This window comes from Patiria miniata, unplaced genomic scaffold (assembly GCF_015706575.1).
Source record: "Patiria miniata isolate m_02_andy unplaced genomic scaffold, ASM1570657v1 HiC_scaffold_18, whole genome shotgun sequence".
In the NCBI taxonomy this organism is placed as follows: domain Eukaryota; kingdom Metazoa; phylum Echinodermata; class Asteroidea; order Valvatida; family Asterinidae; genus Patiria; species Patiria miniata.
Window position 1 is genome coordinate 7,684,190 of NW_024037056.1, and position 17,492 is coordinate 7,701,681.

General features: G+C 40.3%; 2 protein-coding genes across 2 annotated transcripts in view; one reads left to right on the forward strand and one right to left on the reverse strand.

Annotated features, from left to right (window-relative positions):
• Nucleotides 1-17,492, reverse strand: part of LOC119724463 (juvenile hormone acid O-methyltransferase-like) — a 34,167-nt gene that overhangs the window by 7,423 nt on the left and 9,252 nt on the right. Inside the window, exon 2 of the mRNA XM_038195524.1 lies at nucleotides 1,800-2,110. Coding sequence (XP_038051452.1) covers nucleotides 1,800-2,110 — 311 coding nt within the window. The remainder of the gene's footprint in view (nucleotides 1-1,799; nucleotides 2,111-17,492) is intronic.
• Nucleotides 3,919-5,956, forward strand: LOC119724464. Its single transcript, XM_038195525.1, has 3 exons — nucleotides 3,919-4,487; nucleotides 5,152-5,329; nucleotides 5,488-5,956. Exons 1-3 carry the CDS (start codon nucleotides 4,253-4,255, stop codon nucleotides 5,534-5,536), a joined length of 462 nt encoding a protein of 153 aa, XP_038051453.1. The 5' UTR covers nucleotides 3,919-4,252; the 3' UTR covers nucleotides 5,537-5,956.

A 17,492-nucleotide genomic window follows, 5' to 3' on the forward strand; every position in this document is an offset into this window, starting at 1 on the left:
AGTATATCATACACATCTAGGAAGTCAATTAAGGCTCTCATGCAGGGCTGCGGTAATGGGTGGGTAAGGCTTGTCAACACGTAACTCGCCCGCGGGCCCATTAGGTTAGAAATTCCCAGAGAGCGGGAATTTCAAAACACTTTCCTGAACGTTCCTTGCACTGACCGGTTTTCCTGGCTATTTTCTCAGCCATTAAATCACTTCTCAAAGAATTAAAGTCTGTGATTAAAAGAATTCATGGTGGCGGCCATACTCCTTTCCATTTAATTTTAGATGTAGTGGCGGCATGTATGATTACGCCCCTTCCCAATAAACACGACTTAGTTGAAGAGAACTCACAAATCGAGAAATGGATCGTTCTATTAGACAGTGGCAACGCTTTCGACAGAGGAGGTTAGGCTGTGGATTTCATGTAAGGAACGTAACACAGGCGAAGACTTTGGATATAGAATAAGAAAGAAAGAAATTAACTTTAGAAAAGGGGGGGGGTAAGGGAGAGACACTAAACAAAGGAGAAATTTTATCATTCAGATGCACAGTTCTAAGCTCTTCTATGAAAATTTGGTGGCTCTGAAAAGAGCCGTTTGCTTTGTTTCGAGTGAATACAGAACTATTTGATGCCGGAAACAAGCCCTCTTTCTGCCCTGCAGGCTGATTCTGCGATGATGTGGAAGACTGTCCACAAGGCAACTCATCATCGCTATCGCTAAACATCATGAGGTCTTGTTCGGCTTCTTGGTTTCTTGAGCCGGGGGTGGGTGGGCAAATGAGTTCTAGGTTCTAAGTTAATTTCTTTCTTTCTTATTCTATATCCAAACTCTGGGCAGCTCAATTGTGTGCCTACACTGGTATACACACCGGTGAACTCATGGGCGTCGCCAGTATTTTTTCTAGAGGGAGGCAAAACATATTTTTCCCAAAATATTCTTGTATTTCTGAACACATTCTCGATTTCTCAGTTTTAGACGGGGGCAGGGGCATTTTGCCCCCCCCCCCCAACTCATTAAATTTACAAAACTATGACTTCGCGCCTATTTTTCTTGTCTTTTTTTTTTTTTTTTTTCTTCCTTTTTTGGGGGTGCTTTTCCAGGGGAGGGGAAGCGCCCCCCTTGCCCCCCCCCCCCCCTCGCGAGGCCCATGGGTGAACTAAGTCTCAAATTAACGGAACTCTTCTCTGCATGCTAGTCGGAAGGAACAAAACTCTTCAAAAAAATGCATTAGCTCACAGAGCCTCCCGTCCTTGTAATTGTTTTGCATCCCACGAAATGTAAAGAAATGAGGAACGGCCCTGATGGTGCTGATAGTGAGTCCCACTCCTTTAAAAACTCTGATTCACGGCAGCAACTCTCTTGGAATAATCTTGGAAGTATCCTACAACAAATTAATATCGTCGATTTATTTCCTGAAAGTTGATTGCACTGACCGGTTTTCCTTGGCCTTGCTATTTTCTCAGCCATAAAATCACTTCTCAAAGAATTAAATTCTGTGATTACTAAGAATTCCTGGTGGCGGCCATTTTCCTTCCCATTTTATTTGTTGATGTAGTAGCGGCATGTATGATTACGCCCCTTCCCAATAAACCCGTGGTGTTTTCGCCGTGGCGCTTTTGCATTCGGCGTGGCGCTTTTGCGCTTGCCGTGGCGCTTTTGCGCTTGCCGTGGGGCTTTTGCGCTTGCCGTGGCGCTTTTGCTTTTGCCGTGACAGTTGTGGGCCACCGTACAAACCAAACAACAAAACTAATCCCCAAAAAGCTTGATCCAAATGAATTCGGAAGGATAACTGTTTAATTATACATGTACCTGGACAAAAGCACCCCACTTCTCGTGACTTTTCAAGAAGGAAGTCGCTTGGGTTAAAATGAAGAGGTCATCGTGGTTCTCGAAGATAAAAAGTGTCTGCCCGCCCGGCTTCAGACACGCCGAGATGCTACGGAGCGCTTGGGTCTGCTCGGGAAACCAGTGAAGAACGAAAAAACAGACAGCTTTGTCGAATCCCTCTCGCCAGTCTGGGTTGTCTCCCACGGCTCGGGCGTCCCACTGACTGTATGCTACGTTTGGTGCCGAGTTGGTCTTAACGGCCACCGCTACCATTTCCTCTGAAGCGTCAACGCCTAAAGGAAAGGGGAACAGAGTTAAAGCACTCTGATTGATATGATGGTATATTAGCGGGGTTTTTTTTGCGTAATTTCAAACTTCTGTTGAACGTGCGAGCTCCTGTGGAATGATCGTTTTTGAGCGTAGTTAAGCTGGAGGATAGAATAGTGACACAGGACACGCCGTATTTAAAAACTACAATTAAATTTCTCCCTCTAAATTTCACGTAATTTCCAATCTGATTTGATAATATAACAGAATGGTTCTCTATCTAAAAGAAAATTTACATAATATTGATAGTTGACAAATAAAATAGATATTTCGGACCAAATTCCATGCGTCGTCGACAGCTCATTAAGTATTCAAAACGAGGTCACGCACCGGAATGGCATGCATACAGCGCACGTAAAATGAGCAGCTTTTCAGTGCGCTGCGGACTGACTGGGATAGGTCGCCGTTCGCACGCATGATTGAATGAAAATTAAATTTTCACGAAGTGACCTATCTTGATAGGTCGCCGTTCGTGCGCATGAAATATGAAAACGAAATGTTCACGAAGTGACATGGATTTGGCGCCCATTTTTCACCTGGTAGTGATGAGTTTTTGCCTTAGAAACAATTTAAAATCATACTTCAACTATCCAACTTTATTTTATATAAAAAACTGAGTCAACAAAAATTAGTGTTCTGGGTGAAAGAGTGGATGCAAAATAGGCCCAACTTCAATTGCGTTTTTCTCGAAATGGCAAAAACTGAGATAGGTCAGATCGTGGAACGATCAACGATATATATTAATGTATTGACGCCAATGATCCCATAATTAATTTGTGGTTATTGCTTCTCTGTTGGGAAGTCATTGTATGTGATTTGAGCAAACTGACTGGATATTTTCAGTCTTAAGTCGTACTAAATAAAAATTATAGACTATAGTTTATTTTATAGATATGTGATTTAAGCAAACTGACTGGATATGTTCAGTCTTAAGCAAGACATTTCTCAAAGGCAAATCTTTTTAGCATAATCCTTTGAGCATTCACAAGGCCTACATGGAAATAAGACTTTTTAAATAATCAAAAGAAAATATGGTTATTTGAGTAAGCTTGAGTTATCATTGTGACATCATTTCTTTGGTTTTTAATAAGGCCATGCAAAATTAAGTGTGCGTTTATGAGAAGACCATGCAAAATCTTGAAAAATCGACAAGGTGTGGGGTCGGCGAATTAAGTTCAAATCTTGGCCATTTGATCCCCACCTGAGACGATACCACTCGGTGGAGTAGCTCGATAAATAATCACACGGTGGCCGAGTACGGGGCACCGACAATTTTTAGCAAAAAAAGGTGACTTCCGGGGAGTAAATTTGTGTTGTTTCTGGTGTAAAGTTATAGCCTCGTGTATTCCCTTAAACTAAATCGTTTACTGTCGACCTACATATCAAAAGAAAGGATTTAATCTCCTCTAAACGATGAAATATAAATCTTTGATATGCAATCATTCACTGCGGAGATATAGGCGTAAGAAAAACACGTATCAGCTCTTTTACGAAATGAAGTCATTTACGCGGTAAACCATAACTTAATTAATGCAGGGCTGAGAGTCAACAAACTTGGAGGAAATATAGTTCAGATATCCGACTACAATAATAAAAAATAAAAAAACTGTCAGCTTTTCCTGTTTTTGTTTGCTCACGGTCAACAAAGTTGAAAAATTCCTATTTTTAAAGACCAAACCTACATAGCCCCCTAGACAGTTCCGAGTGCATTTGGATCCCCTTAATTGACATTTTGCTGGAATTGTTGTAAGAGCGTAACAAAATCTACATTTTGCAGACTTCACCTATTAGGTGGGTGGGTGAGTGGGCTACCTTTGGTGGTGCGCACTGATCCGGTAGGAGGGGAACGTCCTGTTGCCGCCCACCCAGTTAGCGCACGGTATCGAAAGAGGGCGCCCTCGCATAACATCACCGTCAAAATGGCTGTCATGGACATGCTGTCTGTGCAGCAGCAATGTGATTTTAGTAATTTTAAGGAATTGCAAAGCCATCAAATGTGGTGTAAATCCCTCTTATCCGCGCGAACTAAATACAGTGCAACTTAATCGATGCACAAAAAAACATACGGAGCCATTTGCAGAAGTGGAAAGTCGCTGCATATGATGTGAATGTCGAGTGCATGGAAACTGATCCTCCCGCGATGTGGTTTGTTCGACGTCGATGCATACACTGATAAGACAATATGTCCAGCGCATAGATACAAGTTAGGGTTGAGTTGGACATCATCAAGGAAATGTTGTCATCTACTCCATAAAGTGAAAGGCAAACCATTCCGTGGTGGGAATAAAGCAACTAGCCGTGAGATGTTTGATCGATGGGGTATCCTGATCACAGTTGGAACAGGTAAGAAGACAGAAATCAAACAAACACACATTTCTGAAATGAATCAATCATGGTCATGGTCCATTTCCGATCAACTGATTTTGTTTCTGGGAAGGTTATATCAATTAAATCCCTTATCATGCAGTTGACTTGGGACCAGTGACATGTATTATTGTGTGAAAAAAATAATACTGGTTGTCACAGCTCTGGACCACACACATGGTTTTCGGCAGTGGACACACATGGTGGATATTTTGATTTTTTTTATATAAAGAAAGTTGGAGCTGCACTGAACATGCGCAGTTTGGGGAATAAAACAAATATTTATTTTGCACTTACATTGTTGTTTTGACCATTTACAAGAACAATTTCAGATTTGTTTTCCCTTGTATACAAAACCTCCAGCGCCAGCCACATCAGAAAATGAAAAAGTAATAATTGTTAATAAATACAGTCAATCTAAAATAATAAAAGATGATTTTTTATTTTTTATTTTTTATTTTTATTTTTTTTTTTTTTTTTTTTTTTGGGGGGGGGGATTTATGACATTGGTTTTGTTCAAGGGATCTATTGCTCAATATTGTTGGCTACATACGCCCCGCTTTATATCTTTTACGTTTAAAAAATATTAAGCCTGCTGCGGCCTTTACACTTTGTTAATTCTCACTGTTCATATGACTTTCAGGTATCTGTAGAGGTTGTCTATCTAAGCACAAACAAACAGTTACGCACCAGACAGCGGAACAATTACCACCTAGCGATGTGCTCTCTAAAAGGAACAAGAAGAGCAGCAGTGTACAATCAGTGATTTCACAGTACCATCTCTCCAACCCACCGACACAGAGTGCACTTCAGTTCATGAGGTAATGAGAGTGAACTAAGAATGGACATTGACATATTGCATCTCATTTATCACAGATGAATTGTAAGTACTCTTCTTTGAGTACATACATTTGTATTTCAACCCTGCTATATGTAGCACGCATCTCACTGTTTTTATTTTCCTCATGATTATTTCTAGCATACATCTGAGTCATCATCAACTGATGGAGATATTACAAAGGATGTAGGTGCACTAGACTCTTCTTGGGCTCCAACCCCCCGACCAAAGAATGTGGAGCTGCAATCCCTGAACACTTTCCTTACTCAGGGTGGAATGTCTGCTGTTGATAGGCAGCTTCGTCTGTCATTAGAAGAAGCATCTGATAGCACCATCCGTTATTATAGAAGGAAGCCTTTGGTTTAGTTCTTCATTGTTTAGCACCAGGTCAAGAAGATGGGCTCATGAAGAATTGAAGATTACCATCGGTGAAACAACTGCTGAATCATCACAAAGTAGTCAAGATTTTGATAGTAGTACCCGTTTTCATTTTTTTTTTATTGCATCCTTTTTTACCAACATTTTTGCATTAGTGGTTCCATGTTCTCTTCCTTTACGTATTTTGTGTTTAAACAAAGGGTTATCATGGCTTGTTATTGGAAGACAGTGACTGTTTCTTTTTTTTTAATGTTAATTTAATGTTAATTTAAGAAGGAAAACGATTTTCTTGATTTATATTCAATTGTTTTTTCGAGATTGATCGTTAGGTTGTTCCATGTGTCATTCTATTTTGATACTGTGTTAGTTCAGTTTTCTTCTTTCAACTTCCATTTAAGTTTAAAGTTCAATTTAGTTTTGTACAGTTGACTCTCGTTACAGCAAGGTCGGTGAGACCGCCCAAACTACCTCTTTAAACATAAATGTTGCTTTAAAAGGACAGCGAAACAAAGAGACACAAAGAGAACTAGAGATTTGAGACCTCAGAATTTGCTCTTTATAAGCAGAAGTAGGACATCTTTATAAAAGTGCTCTTTATAACAAAAGTCGACTGTAGTACTACCATTTTACTTATTTGCTTGTGTGGATAACAGGTTTAAGGTTTGGGAAAAAGTTAATTTGGATCCTTTTTGATTATTGGTTTTTTTGAATGGTTTTCTTCAAATTTTGGTTGGTAAAATAAATCATTCTTTTTTTGTTGTCATTCTAAAAATGCGTTTGTCATTGTTTCTATTTATTCAAATTCCTCTCTACTTGTTCCTACCCCATCTAGGTCTATCTAATTTTTGACAGCGAGTACCCTAACATTTAGCGTTTTTCTCATTCAATTTATTATTTTCCAAGTTTATTAATTTTCCGGGTTACATTAACAAGCCAAAAAATAACAGAATTGTCATCCAAGCCTCATCATTCCCAGATTTGGTGCACGATATGTGGCAGGGTGTACCCCCCCCCCCCACCCCACCCCCATTGTGTCTTCATTGTGTTCTGGTAATCTCAGGAATTCTTTAGATGATTATTGGGGGATACTTCTGTTAACAAAAAAACAAGTGTGTGTTGAGTATAGGAACATATGTGGGGACTCCCTCTGCCACAAATCGGGCAGGGTATACATTCCATCCTGGACTCTGAAAGGTGGCGGCCATATTGATTAAAGATGACCCCCCCCCCCACCCTAAAAATGGGATTAATTAAGGGATTATAGCACCCCTAATGGCGTCTCCAGTATTAAAATAGGTTTTAATTTTATTGATCATGAAAAAATATACACGTTTGCCAATTTTCATAACATTCAAGCAAAAAAGTCAAAAATTATGTGAAAAATACATTTTTTTGACCAAAAAGGTGCCCCAAAAAAACGCCCTCTATGAAAGATTTTAAAAACATTTTTGACGTCATTATTTACAAATTGGAAAAATAAAACTTGGTGGCAAATTTCATGAAAATTGGTTGTCGACTTTTGAAAATACAGAAGGGGGGGGGGCACTGTATGCCCCTCCCCCGTCCCTTTACTACCGAAAAAAATAGGGGTAATACAGGCTCCTGCCATTTCATACTAAAAACTGCTGACAATTTTTGTATTCTTGATACTTAAAGACCATGATAAGAACTCTCTTTCACCTGAGTGTCATTGTTCAAAGACCTGCACTAATGACGCTACGGCGACTTAAAGATCGCTATTTCTATGACTCAACTTTGGGGGTACCCTTAGTGCCGTTGCCTCCTAAGAGCAATTTTTTTTCTAAATTTTGAGTTCCTGGTTTAGGTCAGGATACAACCTCAAGACCATGCAAATTTCATTTCCCTACTGCTTTCCCCTGTTGAGCAGCAAGCGTTTAAACTTTTGTACCCCAAAATCATAAAAATCACCATTTTTCACTAATAAAAACACATTTTTGGCTCTTTTTTTTGCTACGAAGGTCAGATTGGCCAAATATTTTGTACAACCTCAAGGCTACCTATGACCCACCTACCCCCCAAATTTTAACCAAATCCGCCGACCCCCACCTTGTCACGGTCTGCATGGCCCTCTCGTGGACACACTCTTAAATGTTTGTTTCCGGTTACATTCTGAAAAAAAATTGGGTAGGTAGGTAGGAAAAAAAAAATATTTTGGAAAAGAAAATTGATCCATGATTCAACTTAAGTTTTGTTTCCAGAATCACACCTGGAAAAATAAGGGTAGGCAGGGAAGTAAAACAAGTTGTTTTGCATTTTTAAAAATCCATGATGCAAGTTTACTGTTGTTTTATTTGTTGATTTGAACATTTTCGTTGTTTTAAATGCTATTTGCATTTCATTTCAAAAGATTTCAAATTGACATTGTTTTCTTTGAACACATTAATAACTCATCTGCTCTTTTGAATTGGTCCAATAGGATCCTTCACTGTTCTGCATACTGGAATTCCATGTTGATTAAGCCATGATGTTGTGTTGGCATATAGGTCTTGTGCAACCACCTGATGAACTTTGTGTGAGTTTTGTCATGAGACTACAGCGTATGTAGTCTGATGTCGAAGGACCACACAGGGCCTGCCCCTAACACACTAACAAAAAGGTCCGAAACTATTTGAGCAATAACTCGCGGTGTATATCAGTTTATGCTTGTTAGAAATATAACCTGCCAAGTGTGTATAAACAAACCTGCATGTCACTTTCAAACCCAAAATATTAAATAAGTTGTTTTATTAAAAAAAACCAAAAGCACAGCTTTACAATTAGAGATAATTTTTATCCCTTAATACTTTTGATATTGCTCAAGTAGTCGTGGTCACTAATACCATTGATCCTTGAATGGCTGTAATTTACCTAGTGCTTTACTCACACAAATCTTCTATTTTACCTGTATGAAAGGTCACCATTGAGAATTTGAATCAACAAAACACTTTATTTTGATGGTGTTTTGTTTCTTGTGAGCGATGAGACACTACATGAATTTCAGCCAAATCCAAGTTGGTTGCCGGAGATGGGTAATTGACATGGAAACTATCAAAAGATTCTGTCGATTTATCAAATACCTTCTGAGTCATGACTTCTCAAATACAACCTGTTTAAACAAAACAAGAAACACACATTGGACAGTATCAGGTGAGTTGTCTTTTATTTTATTTGTTGTACAACATTGTACTGAACAAACACAGGCATGCATAAGCCCAGTAGGTGTCCTATGGAATATTTCCTGTTGCGTCACTGCTTCTCCGGCTTAAGATACCAAATAAAACACTTTCAAAAGGCACTTTTATAGCCTTGAAATTTCACCTTAAGAACTCAGAAAGCTAAACACTGGCACCTAGATTCACTCACTGTTCTGTTCAATCTCACGGTTTCTTTCCAAATGGCCTGCAGCAGACGGGTTTCTTACCCTTACCCTTGCAGGTGGCACAAAGTGGCAACACTGTTTTGAATTTGGTTTTTAGCTCTGGGTCAACCACGCCACCTGATGTTCCACATAAAGCACAGACGTCGATTCGGCCTAGTTTGTAGAAAGCTACTTCAAGGATGTCTCCACAGGTCAGAGCAAGCCGGGTTTGAATCTGAGGTGCCAACGGATGCTCAGGATGGATCAGGGGGGAGCCACAGGAGAACTCATATTGTGACATCTGGATTGCTAATTCCACCTGCTGCCGACTGCTGATAGTTGTCTTAGCGTAGTACACACGTTGTTTACCACATTCCACACATTCAATCAATCCACGGGCATGTTGTTACGTGAAGAGGCTTGTATTTTTCTTCTGTTGTTCCTGAGGAAAAAAAATAGATTGCCCAAAAAGTGATAATTGCAAAAAGCATGTACAAATTTCCTTTCCTGTTAATTGGTCACACACACAATTGGTGCATTCAGAACTTCAATGGCTTAGGCACATACCTGCTCTTCAAGAAGAAAGTAATCCAATATGGAGGTGTTGGCGCCGGATTTCTTATGAGACTGCTTCATTGAAGGCCTATCTTCATCAGTTGTGTTGGTCCCTAGAGTGGTTTCCAGTGGCAAGTAGTGCTCACCGTGGCCATCCAGGACTGGATCTGGAAGCCACTGTCGGTAGTTGCTGTCCAGGGCGGGCTTTGTGCAGCAGGTAACGTCATCACACTTAGCCACCTGAGAAATGTAAATGCAAAATACCTTCAATTTATAGTCAACACTGGATTTACCAATTTTCTTTTTAAATTCCTTTTTAGTTTTATTTAGCAATTATAATTTTTTTTGCAGGGGGCTGTGGTACCACATATTCGATCTGAATGTACACATTGTTTTTGATCTGTAAAAGCAACATTCATACCTGAAAACAGTAATGCCTCTCCCTACAGTGCTTCTCCATCCACTTCATGAGCGGTTTATTTTTCTTAGCCTGTTCCTTGGTTGTTTCTGTTTGAAGGCCTGGAAACTTCTCTGTTATGGTAGTTTTTACTTCGTCTATCAGCAAGTCACTTACAGGGGGGTGGACCTTGAACTGTAACATAAAAATAGTACTTTAATTTCTGTGTGCATTTACTCCACATTATAAATTCCAACACTAGTACCTGCTGGTCTCATGGCAAAGCTGCAAGTTGGTGAAAAAGTAATCCAAATCAACCTTCAGTTTGGAAACATGAAGGCATGAATATTGGATGGAAATTAAATACCACAAATATTTCAGATGTTAGTGAAGTATTTTTTTTTACATTGTATTCTGCATTAAGTATGATTTTTCCCAGTCAAATCAAAACATTGTATTTAAAAGGGTAAACATTTTTCATCAACATGAGATAAATAAGTCCTTCAGCTTGAGCCTACTATAGCGCTCTGAAATAGTTTCCAGTATATCACCAACAGACTCCTTCCATGCATCTTTGAAGTCGTCATCATCTTCTCCTTGTTGGCGGATGGCTGCCATGGAATTGCATTTCTTGAGTCGTTCTACAGAAATGAAAAAAGAAAAAAAAAGGAGAAAGAAACATGTAGATCAGATATATTGAAATGTTCATCTGCATTTATCAGAACTATATTTCTAGACATTTTTAAATGACATGAACCATGTATGTGAAAATACTACTTACTCTCTACTTCCTCTGAGGCTTCTTTCCTCTCAGTAGCACAGTTTTTGAGTGCTAAATTTAAAATCCCCATGACTCTTTCTGCGGGGTTCATCCAACTCTGACCTGGTGCACATCGGGCTAAGACAAGGAAGTCAAGGTTCAGGAGAAGAAAGGCAGCAATCATTCCAAGTTGCACTTTTATCAGATTGTTGCGGTTTTCTGTCCCACCGTCTGTGTATCGGAACACGATTGGCTTTCCCCCGATTTTGACTGTTTTGACAAGCATTGCTGCACATCTGTATGGGTTCGCTGTATCGAAAACGGCTTCACTGACAAATACGGTGACATTACCCGTATACCAAGAGTCTTCCAATTTTTCAGGGATGGCTGTATGTAGAAGAACAGATGATGTCAGTGAAGACTTACTAGATACATCATGATCAAGAACACCTAGCGTACTACTGGTTGTTGCGATTGACTTTCTTCCCCACACTCCAGTTGAGACAGGCTGTCCAGGTTCTCCTATGGGAATTTTAGCCTTGTCATCCATGAAGAGGACATCGGTGTAATCGCGCAGTTGCAGTGCTCTGGCTCTTAAGTACTTGAAGAGGGCTGCACAAAAATGAGCATCAGGATGTGAAGTCCTCAACTGCCTAACCTGAAAAGGTTGATGAATTTAAATGCAACATTGTTACACAATAAATTCCATACAATGTCAGGAATGAATGCAATACAAAACTATCCTTTTTTTAAATTTTGTATCATGTAACGCACACTGCATCATGCAAATTGTGCTGTCAGGGGTAGATAACAACACACAAAATCCCTGAACGAACATTCCAGATACCTGCCAAAATGAAAAATAAAATACATTGTAAAATGAAAAAAATAAATAAAATACCGCATACTACATTTGATTTTGAAACTGCCAGAGGATATGAGACAACCTTTTTTTTTTGGCCTAAAATGTGCTGTATTTAGTAGTACCTGAATTTTGTATTGCACTGCGAACCGTGACGTGAAACACAATGCATGGTGGGCATACGGAGTTCTGGGGGTGAATTGAAGCCGAACCAAAGTCTTTGACGGCGCAGCATAGCCCTCTGGTAGTTTGGTTAGGACTTCATTCATCAGATCCTCCATTGACAACCACCGTGCAAAGTGTGTCACTCCATGTGGGCCATGTCGCCGCTCATCCACAGCTGTGTTCTACAGAAGAAAGCGAATACAAATCTGTTAACAAACAGCAACAGACGACAAAGAGGAGATGGAAAGACCTTGTTGTTTTACTTCTATTTCACATACTAGGTCTTATATCTCATTCATGAATAATGAAAGTTAAACTAAAGAATATCCCAAGGTCCCACCCTCCATTGAAGGGACTAACTTCATTACTGGACCAAGCCCAGTCTAATGTGGCTTTCTTAGCTGCTGGTAGCTTTCCAGCACTTAACTGGCGCATCACTCATCACTCAAATTCTGATTGGAGGCAGGCTGGCTCTAAACAACAGACGCATATACATTGGGGATAGCCTGAGTGCTTATCCAGAACATATTTTATGGTCATCAAGTGATTAAATAGCCATTATCTTAGTAGGGGGCTCATGAATACGAACCCGGGATTCACGGGTTCGCGAATGCCACATTAGACTGGGCTTGGTCCAGTAATGAAACCAGCACACACACGGAATCTGCAATGTCTTCAGAAATAATGATAGCATCATTTTAATAAAGTTCTATTGTTGCCAAATGTGCGTGGGTGTGGGTGTATGGGTTGTTGGCTGAGCGCATGGGAGCATTTGTATTTTGTTTGCTCGTTTTCTTTGATTTTTTTTTATTATTTAAATATTAAATTACTTTGTGTGGAGTGGGCGTGGTTATCTTGAAAAGGGTGGGGAGGAAATGTTTCTTGGTCATTGAAGGTTTTACTTAGAAGGCTCATGTCTTTAAAGGATACCCCCATCCACCCCCACCCCATCCCCACCCCTAACCAACCACCCACACCGAGTACCCCCTTCAACAACAACAACAACACCCCCCCCCACCACCACCACCACCACCACCATTCCAGTTAGGGTTAGGTTTCACAAAGGTTGCCCTCCGTTAGGGTTACGATCCGTTAGGGTTGCCTCCCGTTAGGGTTACGATCCGGTAGGGTTGCCTCCCGTTAGGGCTACGATCCGTTAGGGGTGCCTCCCGTTAGGGTTACGATCCGGTAGGGTTGCCTCCCGTTAGGGTTGCGATCCGTTAGGGGTGCTCTCCATTAGGTTTATACCCTCCGTTAGGGTTGAAGTCGGCCTGAGCTAGGGTTATATTACTGTAGCCAGTTAAGTCTGAATATCATGTACATGTACATCAATAATGCACTTTGGATGAGGCTATGCCCTATCCAGGCCTTATTCTGTTCACAATCCAGAAAACTGTCTCCCAAAGCTAGTTTTTGTCTCTCTATCGACTTCTACGACGAACGTAAAAAAAAAAAAAAAAACAACTGTATTCAAGTCCCCCGCCCGCATGAGTACTGGAGGCCGCCATTTTGAAATATATATATAGGGTCCACTGTACTAATTCAAGCCCCATTGAAAACAGTGTAAAATCAACAAAGTTCAGGGCCAAGTAACGTGCAAGCCAACATCACTGGGGTTTCTGAAACAAAATTTTAATCATTGTCTTGTCTTTCATCTTTTCATTTCTTTTCAATTTTACGTACCGTAGCCAATTACATTTTTAAATATTCACACCCAAATAAAATCACCTGCCGAAAAGTGATAGTTCCCGAGCCTGCATGTAGCCATTTTAAGAGTGGCACCCTTCCACTTTCACAGGCAAATAGGACCCATTTTTTCGTCCGTGATTTTATCAAGCCTGCCCTCAGATGGAAGCCCCAAAACCAGGGAGTTGATCCTTGGGTATATTTAAACAATTCCACCGTTTTTAAAGCCAAACGGTCTCCGTTTTCAAAAGATATTGTGGGGGCACTTTTTATGCTAATCAGCTAGCGTAGAAATTCTCGCTTGAATTAGGTCTGTGCACCCTATAAACAGATGGATTTTTATTACCTGACACAAAATGAATACATTACTGGACCAATCCCAGTCTAATGAGGCTTTCTTAGCTGTTGGTAGCTTTCCAGCACTTAACTGGCGCATCACTCATCACTCAAATTCTGATGGGAGGCAGGCTGGCTCTAAACAACAGACGCACATACATTGGGGATAGCCTGAGTGCTTATCCAGAACATATTTTATGGTCATCAAGTGATTAAATAGCCATTATCTTAGTAGGGGGCTCATGAATACGAACCCGGGATTCACGGGTTCGCGAATGCCACATTAGACTGGGCTTGGTCCAGTAATGAAACCAGCACACACACGGAATCTGCAATGTCTTCAGAAATAATGATAGCATCATTTTAATAAAGTTCTATTGTTGCCAAATGTGCGTGGGTGTGGGTGTATGGGTTGTTGGCTGAGCGCATGGGAGCATTTGTATTTTGTTTGCTCGTTTTCTTTGATTTTTTTTATTATTTAAATATTAAATTACTTTGTGTGGAGTGGGCGTGGTTATCTTGAAAAGGGTGGGGAGGAAATGTTTCTTGGTCATTGAAGGTTTTACTTAGAAGGCTCATGTCTTTAAAGGATACCCCCATCCACCCCCACCCCTAACCAACCACCCACACCGAGTACCCCCTTCAACAACAACAACAACACCCCCCCCCCACCACCACCACCACCACCACCATTCCAGTTAGGGTTACGTTTCACAAAGGTTGCCCTCCGTTAGGGTTACGATCCGTTAGGGTTGCCTCCCGTTAGGGTTACGATCCGGTAGGGTTGCCTCCCGTTAGGGTTACGATCCGTTAGGGGTGCCTCCCGTTAGGGTTACGATCCGGTAGGGTTGCCTCCCGTTAGGGTTGCGATCCGTTAGGGGTGCTCTCCATTAGGTTTATACCCTCCGTTAGGGTTGAAGTCGGCCTGAGCTAGGGTTATATTACTGTAGCCAGTTAAGTCTGAATATCATGTACATGTACATCAATAATGCACTTTGGATGAGGCTATGCCCTATCCAGGCCTTATTCTGTTCACAATCCAGAAAACTGTCTCCCAAAGCTAGTTTTTGTCTCTCTATCGACTTCTACGACGAACGTAAAAAAAAAAAAAAAAAAACTGTATTCAAGTCCCCCGCCCGCATGAGTACTGGAGGCCGCCATTTTGAAATATATATATAGGGTCCACTGTACTAATTCAAGCCCCATTGAAAACAGTGTAAAATCAACAAAGTTCAGGGCCAAGTAACGTGCAAGCCAACATCACTGGGGTTTCTGAAACAAAATTTTAATCATTGTCTTGTCTTTCATCTTTTCATTCGGGATTCACGGGTTCGCGAATGCCACATTAGACTGGGCTTGGTCCAGTAATGTGATATTTTATTTGCAAGTACATGTAGTTCATACCTCATTCAAAACCTCCTGCATTTTCTCCCAAAATGCATCATACTTGTTGTTTGGGTGACCTGGGTTGGCATGTCTTAGGTCTGTTAAAATGTCCGTTTCTCCTGCAAGTGCAATTTGAATCCTCTGTTGTGTAATGACGTTTTGAGCTGCTGATGAATCTCCTGTTAGCTCTCTATATATGCTGTCCATAACGCTTGCCCCAAGATGAGCCAAGTGTGCGTATCTGTTCAATACGAGAAAGCAAAAAGTAAAAAGGGGGAAAGTGTGAATTGGACATTTCCAACATATTAGAGAAGAATCAAACATTAAAAGTTCAATGTAACAGTACTGACGCATCGCCATCTCAAGCCTGTGAGATGAGAGAGAACTCAGCACTTGTACTACTGTAAAATGTTTAATTGGTAAATTCAATTGCTTTAATTTTATATTTGACATACCTCTGTTTGAATTCACTCCGCATCTGCCTGGTGTGAAACACGGGTAGAGTTGGTTTTAGTTCAGCAATAATCCGGGCGGTACGGGTCGTTTGATTGTCTTTATGTGTTTCTGGTTCTGTCTTCCAAATATAGAGTATGGTGGTCTGCGACCCCCCAGGAACGTACTTCAGTATGGCGATTGGCGATTGGAGCTGTACTTTGTCAATAAATCTTGAGCGCTCTACAGCATTGCTGAATGGTTTCTTCAAATGCTTACTTTCCTGGAACATCAGCGGCTCCCAAGCATCCTTCTCACTGATAGCTGCATTAAGGATCTCATATTCTTGACGAATATTACGCTCCCCTCTCCGTTCAAACACAAATATGTCTTTTTCCACTTGTCTTAGTGGACACGAGGAACTGTGTCCCTGTTCAGCTTGTGACAGTTTTTTATTGAGGTAAACACTGTACGCTAGTAGTGAGTAGGGTCTTCATCGGACAGACAAAAGAATTTTATGCATAATGCACAAAGACAATGGACTCATTAGCATGTCAATGAAACCAATTAGCATATCGATGGATGATGTTAGCATAATAAAAGAGCGCATGGGCGTATGTAAGGTTTACCGGACAAAGGATGGGTCTTAAAAAAAAATGTATTGGACAAAGGGGCAGCCCACCCGGCTAGATGGAATAGCGGACAGAGGAAAGACCTGAACCGGAATAGTGGACAAAGGGAGACTTGAGCCGGATTATGAATGTCAAACGTTTGAAATGACCAAGACTATCATTTGTATTCATTCAAAGCAGTGTGCAAACAGTAAATAATAAAAACAAAATGCAGGCCACACCAACAGAGCGCCAATTAAGCCGACTAGCTGGAAATCTTGTGAAAAAAATGTTTTTACTCTGGTAAGAATGGAGATCGCGAGCGACCTTGGGAGAAGTTAATGATGAATCTCGGTCTATCAAGAGCCGCTATGTATAGAAATTTAGAGGAAAACAAATTGTGTGAATGGGGCAATGTTTTAACGCGCTTATAGAGTGGAAACGACGCGAATATAAAAATGCCACGATTGAACGATTATTGAATGCCTGTCGATTTTGCGGTATTGATCATTAAACGCTTACATTTTTTTTTGCTGCAGTAAACCATTACCCTTCCCCCTTCCAAAAAAGAAAGAAAGAAAGAAAGAAAAAATTATGATTGTCTAATTGAAGAATTTATCTTTTAGTAAATTATTATCGAGTACGGCGAACATCGTCTAGAATGGAACACCCCTTAAGATTTGTTTCGAATGACTCATCTCAGTAGTCCATTGTGCAATCCACACGGACAAGTTCGTGTATGTGTACAGACATGCAAGAGTTTCTTCTGGTCGAGTTTTAAAAAAGTTTGAAAAATTAAACAGCATGATGAGTAATGATGAGTTACTCAGCATTTAATCAAATGAGTAAATGAGTAACCAAATGAGTAAATGGGTACTCATTTCGTTACTCATTTACTCATTCGATTACTCATTTACTCATTTGGTTACTCATTTACTCATTTGATTAAATGATGAGTAACGAAATGAGTAAATGGGTACTCATTTGGTTACTCATTTACTCATTCGATTACTCATTTACTCATTTGGTTACTCATTTACTCATTTGATTAAATGATGAGTAACTCATCATTACTCATCATATAATCAAATGAGTAAATGAGTAACCAAATGAGTAAATGAGTAATCGAATGAGTAAATGAGTAATCGAATGAGTAAATGAGTAATCGAATGAGTAAATGAATAACGAAATGAGTAAATGAGTAACGAAATGAGTAACGA

Coding starts and splice junctions, on each gene's coding strand:
- LOC119724464 (XM_038195525.1), top strand. CDS start 4,253: ATGTCGAGTGCATGGAAACTGATCCTCCCGCGATGTGGTTTGTTCGAC. Junction 4,488..5,151: donor CCTGATCACAGTTGGAACAG/GTAAGAAGACAG, acceptor TATGACTTTCAG/GTATCTGTAGAGGTTGTCTA. Junction 5,330..5,487: donor AGTGCACTTCAGTTCATGAG/GTAATGAGAGTG, acceptor GATTATTTCTAG/CATACATCTGAGTCATCATC.